Source organism: Barbus barbus (genome assembly GCF_936440315.1).
Source record: "Barbus barbus genome assembly, chromosome: 36".
Lineage (NCBI taxonomy): Eukaryota > Metazoa > Chordata > Actinopteri > Cypriniformes > Cyprinidae > Barbus > Barbus barbus.
Window position 1 is genome coordinate 18,965,853 of NC_136714.1, and position 20,158 is coordinate 18,986,010.

A 20,158-nucleotide genomic window follows, 5' to 3' on the forward strand; every position below is an offset into this window, starting at 1 on the left:
TATTCCAAAGCAGTTAATTCTATAGGAATAGAGGCATTTGGTTAGGATTGTTCCTCCCTTTGAGTTAGACACAGTTAATATCAGACCTTAACTTCATTCACCTTGATAAAAGGATAATTAATTCAATTGTAAGTGCGCTCATGATTTTAGGATATCAGTGGGTGAATCGCTATGAAATATTTGAAACTGATAATTTGATTTCATCCCAGATTTGAAATTAAACTCATTTGAAAATAATTTCAGCTCCGGATTCCATATAGACTGATTGAGATAATTATGTGTGCTCTGATAATTTAACAATAACATTAAGATCGTAGTTATTAACTATCAATGTGTTTGATTTTCAGGCCCTGAAAATTTTTAATTTCCTTTTATAAATTGAGATTAATTTGTTTTGAAGGTTCTGATGACACAAGGAATTAGTAACCTGTCAAATTTAGGGATGTGGAAGTTGTAAATTAATTTCATAATTAATTACGAATTGGAAAATTCTAATTAATTTAATTAATTACAGTTCCTGTTTCATATTGGTTTCAGTTGCAATTGTGCTTGTAATTTTAATGACAAACCTCATTAAGATCTTGATACTTAACTGCAACTAGGAACACTATTATAATATTTTAATATTATAATCAAATATATATCCCTCTGAAAAATTAATCTGAATCGATCCTATCAATTTTAATGATGACATCATGAAAAATTTAATTAGGAATCCCTATTTATAATTTGAAATTCTAAATTCAAATGGCAATTAAGTTTGTTCTGTCTACCTTATTCTCAATCCTTTAGTTACTTAATTAACACGGGAGTTAATTTAAATATACTTTTGCTTAGATCAAATAAGAACTTAGACTTCTAATTAGCCAAACCCTTAGGTGTATCGACTCAACAGCACCACCGTGTGGCCATACTTGTTATTAATCTTGATATTGGGAGTAAATTCTAAAGCTCATTTTTCTCTTTTCTCTCTGTCACTATCTTCTGATTTGACTACTGCTACTAGTTGCTGGGATTTTGCCTGAGGGAAATCATAGACAGAACTATAAAGCTATCAAGCAGGTATTTGGAAACTTGAGAACGGCATTTCAAATTGTTTTCATTTTTACCTTCCTCTTTGTGAAATCCTACCCCACTAGGCTGAAGCAGGTCAACGAAAAGGTAGGCGTCAGCGAGATTTCCAACACACACGAGGAACACGCTAACAGGCGTTGCGGTGTCAATCTTGCCATTACGGGACCAGGGCTGTGACTGTTATTATTTTCCTTCACCCCGGAGAAAAATATTAGCAATCACAGACTTACAAAAAAAAAAAAAAAGGAAAATCTAATATCAGAAAGATATATTTTGTTTGAGTCCCTCTCCCTCATTTTGGCTTAGCTTAACCTTCGCCCTTAAAAAAAAAAAAAAAAGAGAAGGGCTTTCTTTTACAGAAAACGGTGAAGCATCCGATTATCACCCTGTTCCTCGCTCTGTCGGGATTTTTCATTTTCTTTATCTGTTCTCTAGCTGTTCTACCTGTGTGTGTGTGTTCAATTTCTCCCACAGAGGCAACGAATTAGAAGCACGCACACCCCCACCCCAGAGGATCACAGTCACAGAGAACCACACTCAACACTAGTACACACTCAACACTAGTATACACTCAACAGTGCATATCTACACTCCTTTGTTTGTGATTTGTTTTATTTGGGTTCTTTTGTTTTGGTTTGTTTTGTTTTTCTCTTCAAGGTCTGTGTCAGTTGCGGTTGGAAAACTTCCCTCACCCGTCAGAACATGTCTCGCGCAACGGAACATGTCGGTCACTGGGAGGATCTGGAAACATGGCTAAGTGCTGCAACCGACAGCCTCCTGCCTAAAGCCGCTGAAACACTGAAACACCAGACACAAGACCAGCTAGATGAAAACATCACAAGTCTCATGGCACAAGACCCAAGTCAAAGCTACAGTCACAAAGAATTAGCCAAGATTACCGGCTCCTTAAGTCACACACTCATCGCGACCCTCAAGTTGAGCGACAAGAACGCTGCACAGCTCCAGCAGGAGTTGACACGCGCACAACGGCGCATCGAGCAGCTACAACTGGAAGCTCAGGAACGACGGGAAAAACCCGATGAGGTGAACCAAGGCGCTGAGGAGGAAATCGAAAGGCTAAAAGAAACCCTAGCAGCTACTAACAAAGAAATGCAACAAGTCAAGGCAGACTACGCTGATCGGTCCGAAAAGCTACAGTACGCGGAACAGCTGCTGGCGAAAGCAAAGGCCGACTTCAGGGACAAGAACGGCAGAATCAAAGCCCTTGAAGCTCACCTGTATGAGTCAAGAAACGAGGTTAGCCGTCTAACATATCAGCTAGACTATGTCAAAGAAGAAGCTGATAGTTTCCAAGAGGAACTCAAGCATGCTTATGAACTGCGCCGTGAGCCATCAAGGACACGAGACGAACCGACCTCACCCCTGCCAAGCAGGACTGGGTCACCTGTTCCTGGACTGACACGTGAGAAAAGGATGGAGGGCGTGGAACGGAAACCTTCACCACCTGCCTCTAGAGAACTTTACCTCACTCTACCTCAGCCAAAAGAATCTGCGGCAGCCAGCCACAGATCATCGCACGGCTTGGACCTAAAAGACCTCGACAAGCTCGCCAGGAACATTGGCAAATTCACTCCGAGTGTGCCAAACAGCCAAAATGTCCAAGCGTATCTCCAAGACATCGATTTCCATCTGGAAATGCGACCTAACGTTACGGACAAAGATAGACTCTATTTGCTCCGAACAACATCCAGCTCTGAAGTTCGCAGCTTCCTGGACAGGCAGCCTGCTTACACAAAGACTGATTACCAACTGCTCCGAGAAGCCCTCATTAAAGAGTTCTCCGACCCTGAGTCCGATCAAGGCCTAGTGGCTGCCCTGGAGACAAGACAAGGACGTCACGAACCTCCTCAAGCCTACTACAGCCGACTCAGACGAGCATACTTCGGAACTCGTAACGAACCTGACATGGAAGATGAACTAAACTTCAAAACTCTCTTCCTAAGGAACCTTCACCCCGGCGTAAGCCACCATCTTGGCGTTCTCGCATGTCCACGAACAATGACTGTTCAACAGTTGCGAGACTTGGCGCAGAAAGCCTACGGCAAACAGAAAATGGCCTCGGAAAAGAGCGGCAAAAGCCCAGCAGTTCTTGACTTCAACACTAACAGTCAAGGCCTGGCTCTAGAGGGCGCCCAACGCCAAGACAGTGCCAAGCCGCCACCCAGAGAGTGGAATGCACCCTCGTCCAACAAAGAACGAGACTCCCACGCCGGTACCAGATCTAAACAGAGGTATGAACGCTGGGATGGACCGCGTGGACGTCAACGCTCACCTGGACGGCATTGGGAAAAGACATGGGACCAGCCAAGGCCTCATGAGAGTCAATGGGAAAGATCGTGGAACCAGCCAAGCTCGTTTGGAAACTCAAGAGGAAAAAACTCATGGGAATCCAACGGAAACGCCAAGGGAAAACGACAAAGTCACCCTGGAGCGACTAGCCCAAGGAATCGACGAAAGAATTCACAACGATTCCAAGCTGACCGAGCTCAAACTGAATCCACGCAAGAACAAAAGTCACCACCGTGTTTCGACTCACAAAAACTGATGGAAATGATGATGAAAGAATTCTTCCAACGGAAAGAGGAAGATCGGAGATGGGAAAAGAAAGAGAAACCAGATTCAGCCTGACTAGCGGCCGGACGAGAAGGCAGCGACCAGCTGGCGCAACCAGCCATGGAGAACAGCACTCCTTCATCTCACTCTCAGAGAACTGCAATCACAATAACTTCAGATGGACACAAAACCCCATCTGAAAACCCAGCAACAGAGTTAGACACTAACTCAACACTCAAACCTCTAGATCACAGCAGCGTCCAGCAAACACCTGCTGATGAAACCACTCAAGTTCCTGAAAGTGCTGTCTTGGTCGTCTGCCACTCCTCCGAAGAACACCACATCAGCCCTGATATCCTAACCGTTTCCTCCCAAAATCCAGTCCCTCAACTCCTAGGCGATCTCATTGAGAAAGGTATAGCGAAAAAGTTTTACCTCTCCATCATCATCGAACGACACATCAGAGTCGAAGCCCTTCTTGACACGGGAGCCGACATCACTCTAATGTCCACCGAGCTCCTCGAAAAGGTCCAAGAAAGAACAAAGGGGACTAACAGAACTCTCAGACTCCAGAGATGTGAGCTGGACCTCCAAGCATATTCCCACACGGGCCTACAACTAAAACATGTGGCCCCAATCCACCTAACGGTTGGATCAATGGACCTCGTCCATCCAGTATACGTCTCACCACTCAAGACGTATCCACTTCTCATTGGGAAAGATCTGCTTAATCGCTTCGAACCGCTGATAGACTTCAAGCACCTAAAGATGTGGACACAAGTCCGCGAGCCTCTGCCCTGCCAGTCATTAGACTCCAACGAGTCGCAGTGTCAAGTCACAGACACCACCCTCAATCCAGCGACTGATGATGCAGTAGCAAAGCCTGTACCTGGATCAAGCACAAGCAACAAAGACCAGGACCCACTCCTATGCTCACTGCAAGAGCCTGAATCAAACACAGGCCCCCATCGAGTCATGACTGCAATAGACGTTCAAGGCACATCAGTGTCCGACGCAGCACTAGCCCTGTGGGCAGAGAACTCAGCCATCAGCCTGAAGCTATTCAGCACAGTGAAGCAAAGACATCAGAGCCTACCACATGTCGCTAAGCACAGCCGCTTCCCTCTCAGTCCCTGGGCAACAACCATGGCCACCTCCAAGATCATCTGCGCTCTGGACATACGATGGAACAACAGACAGCTGAGTCACTACTTCCTCGTCATTCCAGATCTACCGCACGACATCTATATTGGAGCGGATATCATGGTCCGGCTCGATGCTTACATTGACACTGTGAACGACGTCATATGGGCTCCTCTGTCACACCAACTGACAACTGCAGTCAACCTCAAGAACCTCCAATCTGGTCAAACCATGCCCGATGCATGCGCTATGATCACGGAGCAAGAAGCCATAATACCTGCCTACAGCAAGAGTGTCAGCGTCCGCCTCAACATGCGACCTGGCCAAACTCTCAACAGTAAGCTAAGCTTCTTCCAACCTTCCAGGACCTGCCTGAAACTAGGACTGACCCTGGAAGCCACACCTCTCATCGAAGTGTCATCTCGTGCTGTGTATGTGTTATTCAACAACTGTACGGCCCAAGACATCCACGTTCCCAAAGCCAATCACCTGGGATGGCTCATCAGCCAGACATTCCATGACTTTGAACTGATGGTACCTGTCATAGGCCCTATACCAGCACATCTAATGCCAGACGAACATGAATACGACGACACCGTAATGTTCACAAAACCTCATGGAATCATTGCCATCACTTCCATTCTGCCGGTGTCCAGAGAAAGCGTCTGTCGATCAGAACTAACAGATGACACTCATCTCGCTGTCTATGCTGTCTCAACACAGCCTGCAACGGAATCACCTCCACAGGTGAACACCGGGGTCCAACGCCCCTCACATGACTTAACTGCAGAAGAACCCTACACCGGGTTCAACGCACAAATTCAGCAGATCCTGAGTGAAGCGGATGCCCTTCACAACGAAGTGGATCGCCAAGGACTCAAAGACATTCTGCACAAATACCGAGACTCTTTCGCAAAGGATTCTCTGGATTGTGGACTGACCAACATCCACACGGTGCGCATCCCGACAAACCCGAATGCGCCACCCACATTTGTGCGACAATACAAGATTCCAATAGCGTCATATGAGCCAGTGCAAGAAATTGTTGACTCCATGCTGGAAAAGGGGGTCATCAGGCCCTGCAACAGCACATACTCTGCCCCGATATGGCCAGTCCTAAAACCTAACGGCAAATGGCGGCCCACCATCGACTATCGCAAGTTGAATCAACAAGTACCACTGTCACGATGGCCTATGACCCAATTGGATCAAGAAATCCCAAAGATCAAAGGCTCGACGATCCTGTCAACACTGGACGTCGCCTCCGGGTTCTGGACGATCCCTGTCCACCCCGATGACCAACACAAGTTAGCATTCACCTTTGGCAATCGACAATACACCTTCACACCCTTCGGCTATGCCAACTCACCAGCTGAATTCAACATCTTTCTAAACAAAGCATGCCCTGACGCCAGAGCTAGAGGCAACCTTGTCTATGTCGATGATATTTTGATGAAAAATTCAAATGTTCAAGATCACCTCAAGGAAATTGATCACGTCCTAAACCAGCTGACAACGGCAGGAGCCAAAATCGCTCTTCACAAAGGACAGTGGTGCAAAACCAAGGTGAACCATGTCGGACTGCTTGTCGGAAGAAACGGCATCGAGCCACAGTCTAACCGCACTCAAGCCATCCAAAGCATAAAAGCGCCGACTAACATCTCTGAACTGCGGAGCTTTCTGGGAGTGTGCAATTACTCGCGACAGTTCATCGAAGACTACGCTGACATTGCCCGACCACTAACCTCCCTCCTGAAAAAGGATGAAACCTTCGTCTGGACGGAAGCCCAGGACACCGCGATGAGCCAGCTCAAACAGCGCCTGTGCTCTGCCCCGTGTCTAGCTTACCCAGACCCCGGAAAAGAATTTTACTTGGATGCTGGATTCTCCAATCATTGCCTCAGCGCAGGCCTATACCAGCTCCATGACAAAGACAAGCGAGTGGTCGCTTATGCCAGCAAAACGCTGCTTTCCCCAGAATGCAAGTACTCAGACTGCGAAAAAGCTTTACTTTGCACTGTGTGGGCTATCCAGCGTTTCTCGAATTACATTGGTGCACAGAAAGTCATCATCGAGACTTGTCACCAACCTGTCACCTTCCTCAACAGTCAACGCATCAGAGATGGCGTGGTGACCAACGCACGCATAGCTACCTGGCTAATGACACTCCAAGGACGAGATGTGGAGGCACGATACGCCCAAAACTACAAATCATCATTGGGCAACGGGCTAGCAGCCTGCCAAAACTGTTCAACGGACACGCTGTACACACCAGCGGAACCCAAAGAACCACCACAACCTCAAATGACGAATCACAGGTACTTCGAGGAGAATGTGTGCGAAGGAATGCCCACAGCATATGTCGATGGCTGCTCCTACAACCACAAGGGCAACTTACAAGCTGGAGCGGGAGTGGTCTGGCTCAACAACGACCCTTGCCCACCGCAACAATTCAACTTAGGCCCTCGCTCATCACAATATGCTGAAATAGCAGCCATCCTCATTACACTGCAAATGGCCGCATCCCACAACGTCAAAGAATTCCTCATCTGTACCGATTCAAACTACGCCCGTCTCAGCTTCACCTGCTATTTAGCTGGATGGAAACAGAATGGATTCAAGACAGCTAACAACAAATCTGTCAAGCACCAGGAACTCTTCCAAGCAAGCGATGCCATTGTCACTGAACACGACATTATCGTTTATTGGAAAAAGGTTTGAGGTCATTCACGTCAACCAGGACAAGACAAAGACTTCAATGACCAAGCCGATGCCCTCGCCAAAGCAGGAGCATTACATGGAGAGTCCTGGACAGTTCAATCCCACCCACCCAACCCAACGGTGGCAGCCATAACCCGCCGCCAGCACGCCACTGGCGTTCATACCCCCACCTCCTCCCTCGTTACCCTATCACCTCAGTTCGCTACTGACGATCTGCTCACCCTCCAAACAGCGGATCCCACTCTGCGAACTATTGCGGCTCACATAGCCGACCCCTTATCTCATCCCATTTCCACTTCCGACCTAACTGCTTCCTCTGAGCTCCGCACGCTCCACTCAATCAAGCACATGCTGCATCTGAGAGACGGTGTTCTCACATATGTCCCTGAGCCTCTCACTGCGCCAAAGCTCGTAGTGCCTCACGGCCAAAGGGGGATTTTGCTGACACACGCACATGATGCACCATGCGCTGGACACCACGGTGCCAAGGCCACATACGAAACCCTCAAGCAAGTAGCATACTGGCCCGGCATGCAGCAGGACGTAGCGGAATACGTAAAAGGATGCCTGGTGTGTTGCCAGTTCCAACCGGCAAACCCAAACCACCGAGCCCCACTGCAAAGAAAGGGAATGACTTTCCCATGGTCGGACCTCCAAATAGACTGGGTAGGACCCCTGCCACGGTCAACACGGGGTAACAAATACTTCCTCACCGTGGTCTGCGAATTCACAAAGTGGATAGAATGTCTCCCAGCTCCCAACGATACAGCAGAAACAACAGCCTGCCTGTTAATGAACCACATCTTCTCAAGATTTGGACTGCCTTTAAGGGTCAACTCTGACCGTGGAACCCACTTCACCGCTGCAATCATGCAGGAAGTGTGGAAACTCCTGGGCATACAGGCCAAGCTCCACATAAGTTTCCAACCCATGTCCTCAGGGCAAGTCGAACGTGGTAACCGCACAGTGGTCAGCATGTTAAAGAAGTATGTGTCCGCTAATCAAAAGGATTGGGATATCAAACTTCCACTGGTATTGATGGCCGCTCGAGCCACCCCTCACCGGTCCACCGGAGTACCCCCGTTCACATTGATGACAGGGAGAAACATGACGCTACCGCTGCATCTGCTGTACCAACCCGGTGACCTGAACCTTGTCACTGCCTACACCACTCACCAGTACCTGGAAGAGTTGCATCAACACCTGAGAGCGACTTTCGCCTTCGCGCAACAGCAACTGCAGCGAAGCGCAGAAGGTCGTAAAGCCTACTACGACCAAAAGGCCTCTCACCATGAGCTCAGTGTCGGAGACAAAGTGTGGTACTACCGCTTTGCCCAACCAAAGCAGAACACTTCCCATCGCCTGGCAAAGAAGTTCTTACCTCGCTGGACGGGACTCCATGAGATAGTAGACAAGCTCTCACCTGTCGCCTACCGAATCAAAATCAGCCAAGGGCGCAACGAGCCAATACTTCGATGGGTCCATCGAAACCAGATAAAGAGGCACCAGAGCTCCAGCCGACTGGCAAAGGGGGAAGATCAAGCCCACTGACACAGACCGACACCCATACGCTCTACATCACACTAACATAATTTCTGTTGTCTAGGAAACATATAGCGACCTCGCTTAAACATAACACATACACTCTCTCCTCAGCTGCACTACTAGGGCCAACCTCTAGTAGAGAGGAGTTACTCCACACATGTGACACTCGTTTGCGGCCTCATCTCATTCGGTGTCCTTGTGTCTCTTTGTGTATCTTTTTTTTGTTTGTCGTGTCTCTTTTATGTTTTCCCATTTTCCTTTTCTCAATCCAATCTCTCTTCTCCTCTAGTCCCCTCATCAGGAAACTCCCTTTACAAATTCCTTAAATCCAGGTCCCGAAATTGAGATTGACTCCCTTTAATAAGTCGTTGTAACTCGTTGCGAGAACCGTGGTCAGCCGATCCAGGTGACCGGGCCATTCTCCTCAGTTTAACCATTATCGACGCTAATAACATTTACCGGCTCAAAGATGTAGTGAACGTGGGATTTTGGCAAGGGAACACCTATGTCAAAATCCACACTCCTGAAGTCGTTGCGTATCACGATAACAACGAACAGTTGTATCCGGCCCCAAACCTAAAGATGTGTACGCTCACGAATGACATTCACTTCCTTTGCCCGAGTAAGCCTTTTATCCGCGATAATACTGAGGGCATCTGCGGCCTAGAATCCATAAGGCCCGACACTAGCTGCCCCGCCGAAGCGACACCACGTTCTCAAGTTGAGGTAACGCAAGCCGAAATTATCGGAAACCGATGGCTGGTCAACACCCCAGCGCGAACGGCTACCCTCACATACGATCAACACGACACCGCCACACGCATTATCCTACCTAACCAAACTCTATGGATCACGGTCCCTAAGGGCTCGATCCTCCATATTGACGATTTGGCGTTGTACCACCTTACCGACGACGAGTATCAGGCTGAAATCGAAATCTCACCTTTTTTCAAACAGCACTCCTTCACCCTTGATCCAGAATTGGAAGAAAGGATCAGGGAGGAAGGAACACAACTGATTGATTTAACTCCCGTTGATACAGCTTTAGAAGCTATCGCTCGCCTTCCGCCCGCTGGCGCGTCGATTATTCGGTCTTGGTCTGCCGCTGACACAGCGCTTTGCATCTCTACTATTGGAGGATATGTTGTGACTTTGACCCTGGCCTTCCTCCTACACAAACGAGTGAACGCCGTTCAAGGGTCTTGCAACAAATGCACGTCAGGCGTCCCGCGCATTTTCCGACGTGATAAAACTGACCAAGAACCCGAACCGGAGAACTCACTTAACCTGATTGAGATCACGCCTGTACCGCCTCGTCGAACCCCGGACAACTAAACCAATCAAAATAACCCCACTTCCAGTAATCCAGTTGTCTTCTCAAGTTTCTAACCTGTACATTCCAAAATTACCCTGCACCAGGATTCAGTCAGTGATGGAGATGTTGTTGTGCCTTGTGTGTGCCTGTTCTCCCTTCTTGTTCCAGCGCCCGCTAACGTCCACAACGGGAACCTCACCGAGCGAAGGGGGATATGTAGGAAGAACTCTGCTTATACGCACACACAATTTCCAGACAACCTGGCGTCGGCTGGGATATCCTCCCTAACTGCCAGCTGAACATTAAGTCGCCGTAAATCCAAGGACGATATCGCAAAGGATGACGTGTTTACGAGCGATTCGAACTAAAGACAATTTCCAGACTCTTCGAACCAGAGACCTTATGACCCGGCTATCACGCACATTCCAAGAAAACGCGCGCCTTTTCTCTGTTGCGCTCCCTAAACAGACAAAGGAATTCAACTGGACCATGTTGCTAGTGAAACAAACAAAGAGAGCCACACCCTGAAGGATTTTGTTTTAAAGAACAAAGTTAAACAAATTATACCCTGAAACAAAACACTATAGACAATATAGTTTATACATTAAAGGGTGTTTTTGTTTGTGACATTTATAAGCTGTTGCATTATTTTTAATCCATGGTAAATCCAGAATGTATAAGTTACCTGATTACCAGATGTTTAGCTCGCCTGCTATTTGTGTCGTTTAAAATTTGAGGATCTGTTTATCAATGTATTTAACCTAGTTATATCCTCCGTGGTCACGTGTATTTTTGGTGCATATCAAAATATAAGTGTTTGGTTTCTTTAGAAAGCTAACCTTATGAAGAATATTAGGGTTGAATGAAAATGATCCGCTTTATCAACCCGTGGTTAAAATAACGGATAGAAACTTGCTTGCAATAATTTGTTTTATGTGATGAATAACTGACCAGATAATGTATGCAAAACACGCAGCTACGCAGGGCGGGGCTCTGCCCACAGAGACTCTTTCGATTGGGCCACGCGCCAAAAAGGGCGGACCCCAAATCGGCCCGTTAAAAAACGGATACCCAACCTGAAGGAGTTGGAGTTTTGAAAACAACAGGAGGACACGCACGCCAGCGAGTCTCTCGTTCTGCTCACGCGGCAAGCGCTTCAGGCCATAACATCACGGCGAAGCAAAGCAACTAACACAAAGACTCAGTTAAACTTTCAAAGAACTTTAATCCTAAACATCATTACGTCAGAACGAGACAACCAACCACTGAAGAGTGCGCTAGTCACACGACCGACCGAACAGCCAATCCGAACGCGGCCCGCAAAGAACTGAATTCACCAAAGGAAAGAGTCTCTTTGAACTGGAGAAAGCCTGAACTGAGTTCGATCAAAACAACTGAAAGACCAAGTAAGGCAAATCTCTTTATTGACTGAAACCGGGATATCTCTCCGCTGAGGGTAAAGATAAAATACTTCTTTGTCTATGAGTTTCCTCAGGTTGAAAAGCTAGCATTAAAACCTAAGTCTCTCTCTTCAGATACAAACAACTCGCTCCCATTTGTGTGTATGTTAAATTGTCTGTTAATGTTGTGTTAGAATAGTGAATAAAACTTTGACTTTATTAAGAAATCTTTTGTCTGTGTTATGTGATTTAACATGTCGTAACTATTTGCCAATAGATCGCGTTTACCTACGCTCATGGGCTAACTTAGCTAACTCAATTTAACTATTTGATTTATTTTAATCGTTGGCCACGAATAAAATAAACAACGTGTTAAAAGATAACTGCTGTTATTAATGCTTGCTGGACAAGTCGTTAACAAGGCATAAGTTGTACATTCTGATTAATAACAATTAATCATATGAAGATCAACTCTTAAGAGTGATTCCCTAAAAGCTAAATAATAATAATAAATATATGTAGGATTCATTTTTCTACATTACGGATTTTTTAAATGAGGTGGGAACCACGGAGGTAGCAAGGGACTCATTAAAGATAGACGTGAACAAACCAGCAAGCTGATCAGCGCAGGACCTCAGAACACGGCCGGTTATCCCATCAGGTCCAGCTGCTTTCCTGACGTTCACTTTCTTTAGCGCCCTCCGAACCTCATCCTCCGACACGGTGATTACAGGATCATCGCTGCTCTGCCTGCTGCTTCCTGACACGCTGGACGGCAGAGACGCGCTGCCGCCATTGCAATCGCCGTTGCAACTCGTCGGCCAGCAACGGATCTGCTCTCACCTCCGCAGAGGATTTGTTTCCGAAGGCACAGATGGTCCTCAGTCCCTGCTACATCCGTCGAGAGTCATTGAGCTGGAAATGAGACTCAATTCTCTCTCTGTATCTGTGTTTAGCGGCTCTTACTGCGCGTCGGAGAGCATAGCATGATGCTTTGTACTCGCTTATATTCCCGGTCAGAAGAGCCTCATTGTAAGCGGCAGTGCATGTGTTAACAAAATGCATTATGCAAAATGCAAAATAAAATGCATTATTATTAACCACAGCACGGATTGTACTGTCCACCCACGGTTTCTGGTTGGAGAATGTCCTTATCGTTATTGTTTCTGTAGCTTGATCGGTTAGCGTGTTTACAAAGCTTAATGCTACATCCGTGAACTCGCTGACGTCAGAAGAACTCGCCCGGAACATGTCCCAGTAGTCATCAAGAGCAGCATAGCCTCTGAGTGGGAGGACCAGCGCGTCACTACTCTCTGCACCGGGGGGTCCTGAACGAGCCTTTGTTTGTATTCAGGTGTGAGAAAAATGGCGGCATGGGGCATTTTATAATGGCGTACAGTCATACAGTCTCTGATGATTTAGATAAAAAAAATATCTAGCTAGCACCAAATTTAAAATTGCAAATCACTCCTTTAAATATTTGGGTGCAATAATTACCAAAAAACCTGAACTGTTATTAAAGTTGAATTGGAAAAAGAAAATTGACCAGCTTAAAGATTATATCATTTTTTGGAAGACACTCCATATGTCCATGGTAGGCAGGATTAAAGCTATAAAAATGGTGGTACTTCCAAGATTTTTTAATGTATTTCAATCTATTCCTTTCTTTATCCCCCTTAATTATTTTAAACAGCTAGAATCGATTAGAAGCAGCTTCATTTGGGACAACAAGACAGCTAGGATTAACAAGAAACATCTAAACAAATCTAAAGATCAAGGAGGGTTTGGGCTTCCCAATTTTAAATTCTACTACTGGGCAGCTAACTTAAATACTTTAGTGTGGTGGAGGAAGATTGGTTCAGTGTTAGGTGACAAGCCAGAATGGTTAGCAATTGAAGAAGCTTCTTGTAATAAGACTTCATTATCAGCTCTGCTTAACAGTCCCATCAAAATTGAAGTAAAAAATATCAATGGTAACATAGTTATTTCAAACCTAATTAAAGTATAGAAACAAATCAAGGTATATTTGAAAATTCCAGATTTATATCTGGATACCCCAATCTGTAACAATCATGTTTTCCCTCCGGGGTTACAAGATAAGAAGACTCTTTATAGGGAAGGTACATTTAGTTCCTTTGAACAATTAAAACAATACTATGCTCTGGTTTCTGCTCATTTTTTCCATTATTTGCAAGTCAGAGACTTCGTAAGGAAGACACATTTCAGACTTTTCTCCAATTTTATACAAAAACATACAGTAAGACTGTATGATTGTTTTTGGTTTCAAACAATCAGTCAAAAACTATTTAATTTTTTTTTAAATCTCTCCACTTCAGTTATCATTGGCCACATTCCAGCTCTTTTAGACTCACTCAGTATTACTATAAAATAATGATGATGATAATTTTTATTGTGAAATATTAAATAAAAATTATATTGTAATAAATCTACTTTATTGTAAAATAAAAACTTGGAGTATTTAATACTAAAAATAATATTTTACTTTATTGTACAACCATAAATTACATTACTAATATTTATTTTTCAAAGGTTATACTATCACGCTTTTATTTTGGCAGAAAATCTCAGGGAAAATGGATTGAGTGTGAAACTCTGAAAAGATCCAGAAAAAGACTGCAAACATTCTCTTCTGTGTAGTAAGTTCAGACTGTGTTAGAAACAAAATAGAAAAATCAGTCGGCCGTCAGTCACCTTATCGTGTGGCTCCCTCACTGAGGACAGGATGTGCACTGCCTGGGTGGAGTTGGTCTCCAGGAAATAATCCACCAAGCCGTTCAGCAGCACGGACCCTCGATCTGCAAAACATGAATCGATTTGGACTGTCAGCAGGGCTCCAGACAAAAAAATCGAGTAAGGAGCCATTGGCTCCTATAAAAGAAAAACTTAGGCGCCAAATTATTTTTTTAGGTGCCACAGAATAAAAGTGGTTTATTTTATTATTATCATTTTATTTTTCCCCCCTATTTTAACATTTCAATCATTTTGTCATGTGTTTATGTCTTATCTTTTCTATGCTTTATCAGCATTTTAATCCATCTTGTAGATGATCAGGTCGACCAGGTTCACTTAAAGTGTGAATTAAATGTCTTTTACAACTTGAAATATACAGTCACAAAGAATTGTTCGTTACACAGAATCTGTAGCAATATCATGGACCATAAGCATCACTTGGCAACTGAGTGCAGTGCATCCTATAAATGTTGTCACGTCTTTCACACATTCAGTCTGTTTTTCTTCATTAGTAAAATGCAATTTTATAGGAGGAGTTGAATCATGTACAACAGAATAAGTAAAAATATTAATATGCAACAGTGCATAAATATAGCAAAACGCTCCTCTTTATAGTTATTTTTCTAGCTGACTGATGAGTTTATGGACACTGAGTGGTTATTCTGAGGTAAATGTATTACAATGCAATGTTTACAAGCTTTATACATTTCCTCAGTTTGAAACACTGAATGAGCTTTTACATAAAACATTTCAGTAAGTTGTACTATAGGTTTTCTTATTGCCTACCTTTTGATCATGTTCATTGCATACCAGGGACGTGCACAGAAATTTTGAGGGGCGGTTGCTCTGACCTGAAAAAAGCCCCCCCACCACAAAAAAAAACAACTCACGGGCTATATGAAGGACTGAGAATAACAGGGTCTTTATTAAAATATATATATATATATACACAAAGAAGTAAAACACTGAAATACAGCACTCAATCACCTTAACTACTACTAATAATAACGCAGAAAAACATGACTTGAGTCATGAAAATCCCTACATCAATATCCTATCAAGTCATTATGTTCTGCTCAGGCAAGATCTTTGAAATGACCTCTAAAATAGCCATTGCTTTTTTAGATTACAATTATTTAGCATGCAGCTCTTTAACCCTATACTTTCTAGCATGGTCCTCTCATCTCATATTTGGTGATCATCACTTAGGCCTACCTGCCCTATGTGCCTCCTCACCTCTGATTTTTGAACTAATCAATCATGTTAACAACTTTACAGCACTTGTTGTGAATTTCACTGACACTGTAGTAGGGTCACTTTGTGAAAATCTAAATCTAAATGGTTAATTATAGATCTAGTAAGACAAAAACTAACCTGTTCCCCACTCATATTGGTCTGAAAAGGTAAAGAGGTGTTTCAGGTCTCGGGAGACTAGCATAAATTGACCGACAGCGCCATCTGCTGTTTTGGAAAAGAAATTTGCTCAATTGCATATGTGAGAAAATCTACCCGCACACGTGTGAGAAAATCAGCCTGTCGCATTTGTGAGAAAATCAAGCCAAGTTTCCTCATAAAAAGGCAAATGAGTCTCACAGTTGTAACACAATACATATATTTGTCCACACCTCTGCATTTTCTCTCAAATAGAGTTTTGTATTTGAAAATCACTTTGCGTTTGTTTGAAAGTTGAGTTTTTCTTTGCAAAGCAGATTGTGTTTATTTGCAAAACACTGGATTTGTTTGATAAATATCGGCACAAAAATCGCTCCATATGAGACGCCTCACCCGACAACCGCGACAATCTCGCGCCCGCTCATGCAGGCTCAGCTCAGGTGCCCGTCACGTGCAGCGCTGCAGCAGCCACGTAAACAGAGTTTGCCCTTCCCCTACTGACTTTCACTTTCGGTGCCCGAATAGAAGTGAATGAGGCTTTTCGATTTTTTTTTTATTATTATTATTATTATTAATCTAGGCCTACGTGAAAATCTGCATCCATTGTACGATGTTGTTGTTTTTTTCCTCGGAAGGGCAACGTGAGTCGAAAAGGGCATATGGGCAGTTGCCAGGGCAACCTGAGCAACCCCCCCCCCCTGTGCACGTCCCTGTTGCATACTATAGTAGTAAATCGAAATATATAATGGGTTCACCTGCTACTTTAACTGAGGTGCTAAAGAGATCGCGCCTGAGCATTAAGTGCGATACTCTCCGCTCGCGCGATCCGGACGCATACACGGACCGTGTGGACGCGGGGTACTGCTGTTTATATTATCACCTTTCAGGTCTCTCTCACTGCGTTCAGCAGACTGTGTGCGGCAGAGACGAGGACTGTTTGAAACTCTTTTCCAGTAAAACTTTGATGCGCATCGTCTTATGTAAGTTTAATACGTGAACATAACAAAAGATGTGAGCGCAAAACAATCGGGAAAAAAGTCCTTTCATGCAAATTATATATAGTCGCCAGTGGCGACCTCAGCAAAAACTTCACTCGCAAATTAATATTTTTGGTCGCAAATGCGACCATTTTAGTCGCAGTTTGGAGCCCTGGTCAGTCATGCAATAAAACACTGCAGGGAATTATAATACGGATCCTGTAGCAAACATCGAGAAGCTTAAAAACTTGGTAAAAGCCCTCGAGGCTACCTCTGATAAGTGTATTTGACTAGACCTGTGTTGAGGTGTTCATGGATAAGGCCCTTGATCTCATCCAGCTGGCGGAGGTCAGAGGTCTCCAGCAGAGGGAGCAAGTCCCCCACGTTGAGCTGTTCCCTGGACATGGTGGTATGGAGGGTTCGGAGGCAGGTGTCTCTGAAAGAGAGAGAGGAGAGGGGAGAGGGGAAGGACTCTCAGATGTCACTCTCACGCCGTCCCGTGTCCTGTCCAGCCTGGAGGGTTCCCTGGGCCGCCCGTCGATACAGTCCCCAGGCACCACTGAAAGACACATTTGAGGACTTACATCACTTGTCTCAACACCTGTCTCAATTAAATATTCATGAGAACATCTAGCAGTTTCTGCCTTTAAGTAAACTTTCCAATCGAGAGTGAGTAAAACACTGCAAGATGTGCAGGAAAATTCGCACAGAATTATGTACCATTCTAAACATTATTAACATCGGCTGTGGCAATGTGGGTTGGCCGTTTCAGGCAAGTAAACAACAAACCCAACAGATTCTGAAGCATACAAGATTCACATGTTGCGACCTGTTCTTGCACAGTCAGCACAGCAGTCAGCAGTTGTCACACCAGCCTGACAACATTGGATCAATTCATAGTTATAGTCAAAGAAAATTCATAAGGAGACCAGAGAAATGTGACATATACAAGAATATACTGTTAAGCACACACAACACACTTGTTTTTTAAGTTAAGCAGTGAATTTTTTTTACTATGAATGGAGTTATAAAGTAGCATGTTAAAGGCTAAAATGGTCACTTTTACACTGTTTTAATGTTTTATTTCAATTCAAATTTTAAAAGTGATTTTTTTTCCTGTGGCAGCAAAGCTGAATTTTCAGCATCATTACTCAAGTGCTCAGTGTCACATGATCCTTCAGAAAGCATTCTAATAGGCTGGTGCAATAATTCACAAAAATACAAATGATTGTTGATGACTGAATGATTATAAAATGAGTGAATAATTGTCAAGGCCAAAAAAAATTAAATAAAACAAAACATGTCCATGTAATGCAAAATGCAGTAAAAACGCCAAACTGCCAGCTAGTAACATTTCCATTAACTGAAAACATAATCACTCAATGTTTAAAAGCAGACTACCAGGACGTCGTCTTTCCTATGTAATAATAGATATTCCTCTTTGTATTTGAGGCTGAAAGGTCTGCCACATCCTCACAGCAATAACTTCCTTCAGATTTGGGTCTAAACCTACATCCTAACAGCTTGATTTTGACAGTAACTTAAATAGCAAGACATAAGAGTCATAGTGCAGAAATGCCGATATGCAATGATCACAAAATAAAAAGAAGGCAATGTTTGAAACTGCATTGCATAATTTGCCTGCAAAAGGATTTCAGTTTAAAAACGCACAAGCGCGTGCAAAAGCCAGCAAATCCCACAACATATGTCTGTATTTTAGCCTCTGCATGCTGCAAAATAACAGCACACATGTGCAGATAGATGTTGTGCACTGACAGCAGCTCTGTGTTGAAATGACCACTGGCGTAAACAACGAGAGAGAACAATGGCCAAAATCTGCGGGACTGTCTCCAAAAAATGCGCCAATAAAATGAAACATTCCCCCGTGCATTTCAACTTCCCTCTTAAACTCGTGCATATGCACGCGGAGATTTGTTGAGATTCAATTCGAAACTATAACAATCATTGAGAACTGTTATTTCACTGACACTGACAGTCCCAGGCAAGAGAGCCTTATTATCGACAAGCTTGGTGCAAATCAGAAACAAACGCCTGAGAGACTCCATAATGCACGTAAAATACTGAGAAGCGAGCAAATCTAACAATCCGACTGTCGCTGCATATGATGTAAATATATCCCCACAAAAAACATCATTTAATAAACCTGTTTACCTGTTAGAGCAACTGCACTCCACAGGGCGCCGCCATCTTGAACACCTCACAACCCCTCCCTGCGCAGTCACCATCCGCAACCGTGCAGGAGAAATAATCCCCGAGCGCTCAAAAACACGCCTGTATCTGGACGCAGAATATTGACATATGGCGTGAATGTTGTCAGAAATGAGCAACAGTCATACTTTATAAATACAGTGAATTGTGACGGGGGTAAGACTCATGTATGAAAGTTTTAGCGAATCCTGCAGTTAGGCCCTGAGTTGTTTTTCTGAGGGGTGGAGGGATGCATGGCTCTGTAATGCGGTTTTCGCGTGACTCAGGTGGTGAGCGCAGACGCAGAATCTGACGCTGATAAACAATTCATATTTAAAAACTAATTTTTCCTAAACATACATACGTATATAAATAAAAGAATAATATATAAGCATGACGAATAAGATATTAAGATTAAAATCCAAATATAGGCTAATAAACTATTTATTTACGTTTAAAACGTACAAAATAATAAGTAAATAAATAAATAATGAATTTAAAAAACCCGTTACCTAAAATTACAATTGTGTCATCATGTATTGCATTCTAACATTATACTCATGATCAGTTATCTTTCAGTAATGTGTAATTTGGTACTCTGATCTCTGCCCACCAAAAAGAGCAGGAATAGCCTATAAGAAGTGAAAAATAATTTCTGCGGAACTAATCTATAATAAATGCATGCAATGGTTTAAATGTCCTGGATGAGACTGTTTTTTAGTGGAGATGTCCCTCTAGTGGTTCATCATGGTCATAGACTTCTATTTATTTCCATCAGTGCCACAAAATAGTACAATTTAGTATAACGCCTTAAGTGTTTGCAACACTCACATTGGTGTTTTCCATGCCTGATTGACCAAATTTGTAAATATTTTATGAATCCAAGAATGGGTGTTTTAACACTGTTCTGACAACATGCAATTAAGTGTTTAGTCTCATTTTATGTCAGTTGTGTGCAGTATTTTTATTTATTTATTTATTCATTTTTTACTATTGAGATTATAGGCTTTTAGAAAAATATTTTGGATTAGGCTAGTTATTTTTTATATTACATTTTA

The 20,158-nt window shown here is 43.7% G+C and overlaps 1 protein-coding gene across 3 annotated transcripts in view; it reads right to left on the bottom strand.

Moving 5' to 3' along the window:
- LOC306856175 (hamartin-like) overlaps window positions 1-19,183 on the bottom strand; it is a 37,717-nt gene extending 18,534 nt beyond the window's left edge. For 2 of the 3 annotated variants that reach the window (XR_013782981.1, XM_079395257.1), the window contains exons 1-3: window positions 19,065-19,183; window positions 17,189-17,451; window positions 14,485-14,588 (exon numbers count right to left, since the gene is read on the bottom strand). Coding sequence is in view for 1 of the 3 variants with exons in the window: in XM_079395257.1 (XP_079251383.1) it covers window positions 14,485-14,588; window positions 17,189-17,297 (213 nt within the window). In the remaining 2 variants the exon portion in view is untranslated. Of the gene's footprint in view, window positions 1-14,484; window positions 14,589-15,309; window positions 15,433-17,188; window positions 17,452-19,064 lie in introns of those variants that run through there. The other variant, XM_079395258.1, reaches the window with a different exon arrangement.
- Window positions 19,184-20,158: the final 975 nt, after the last annotated feature.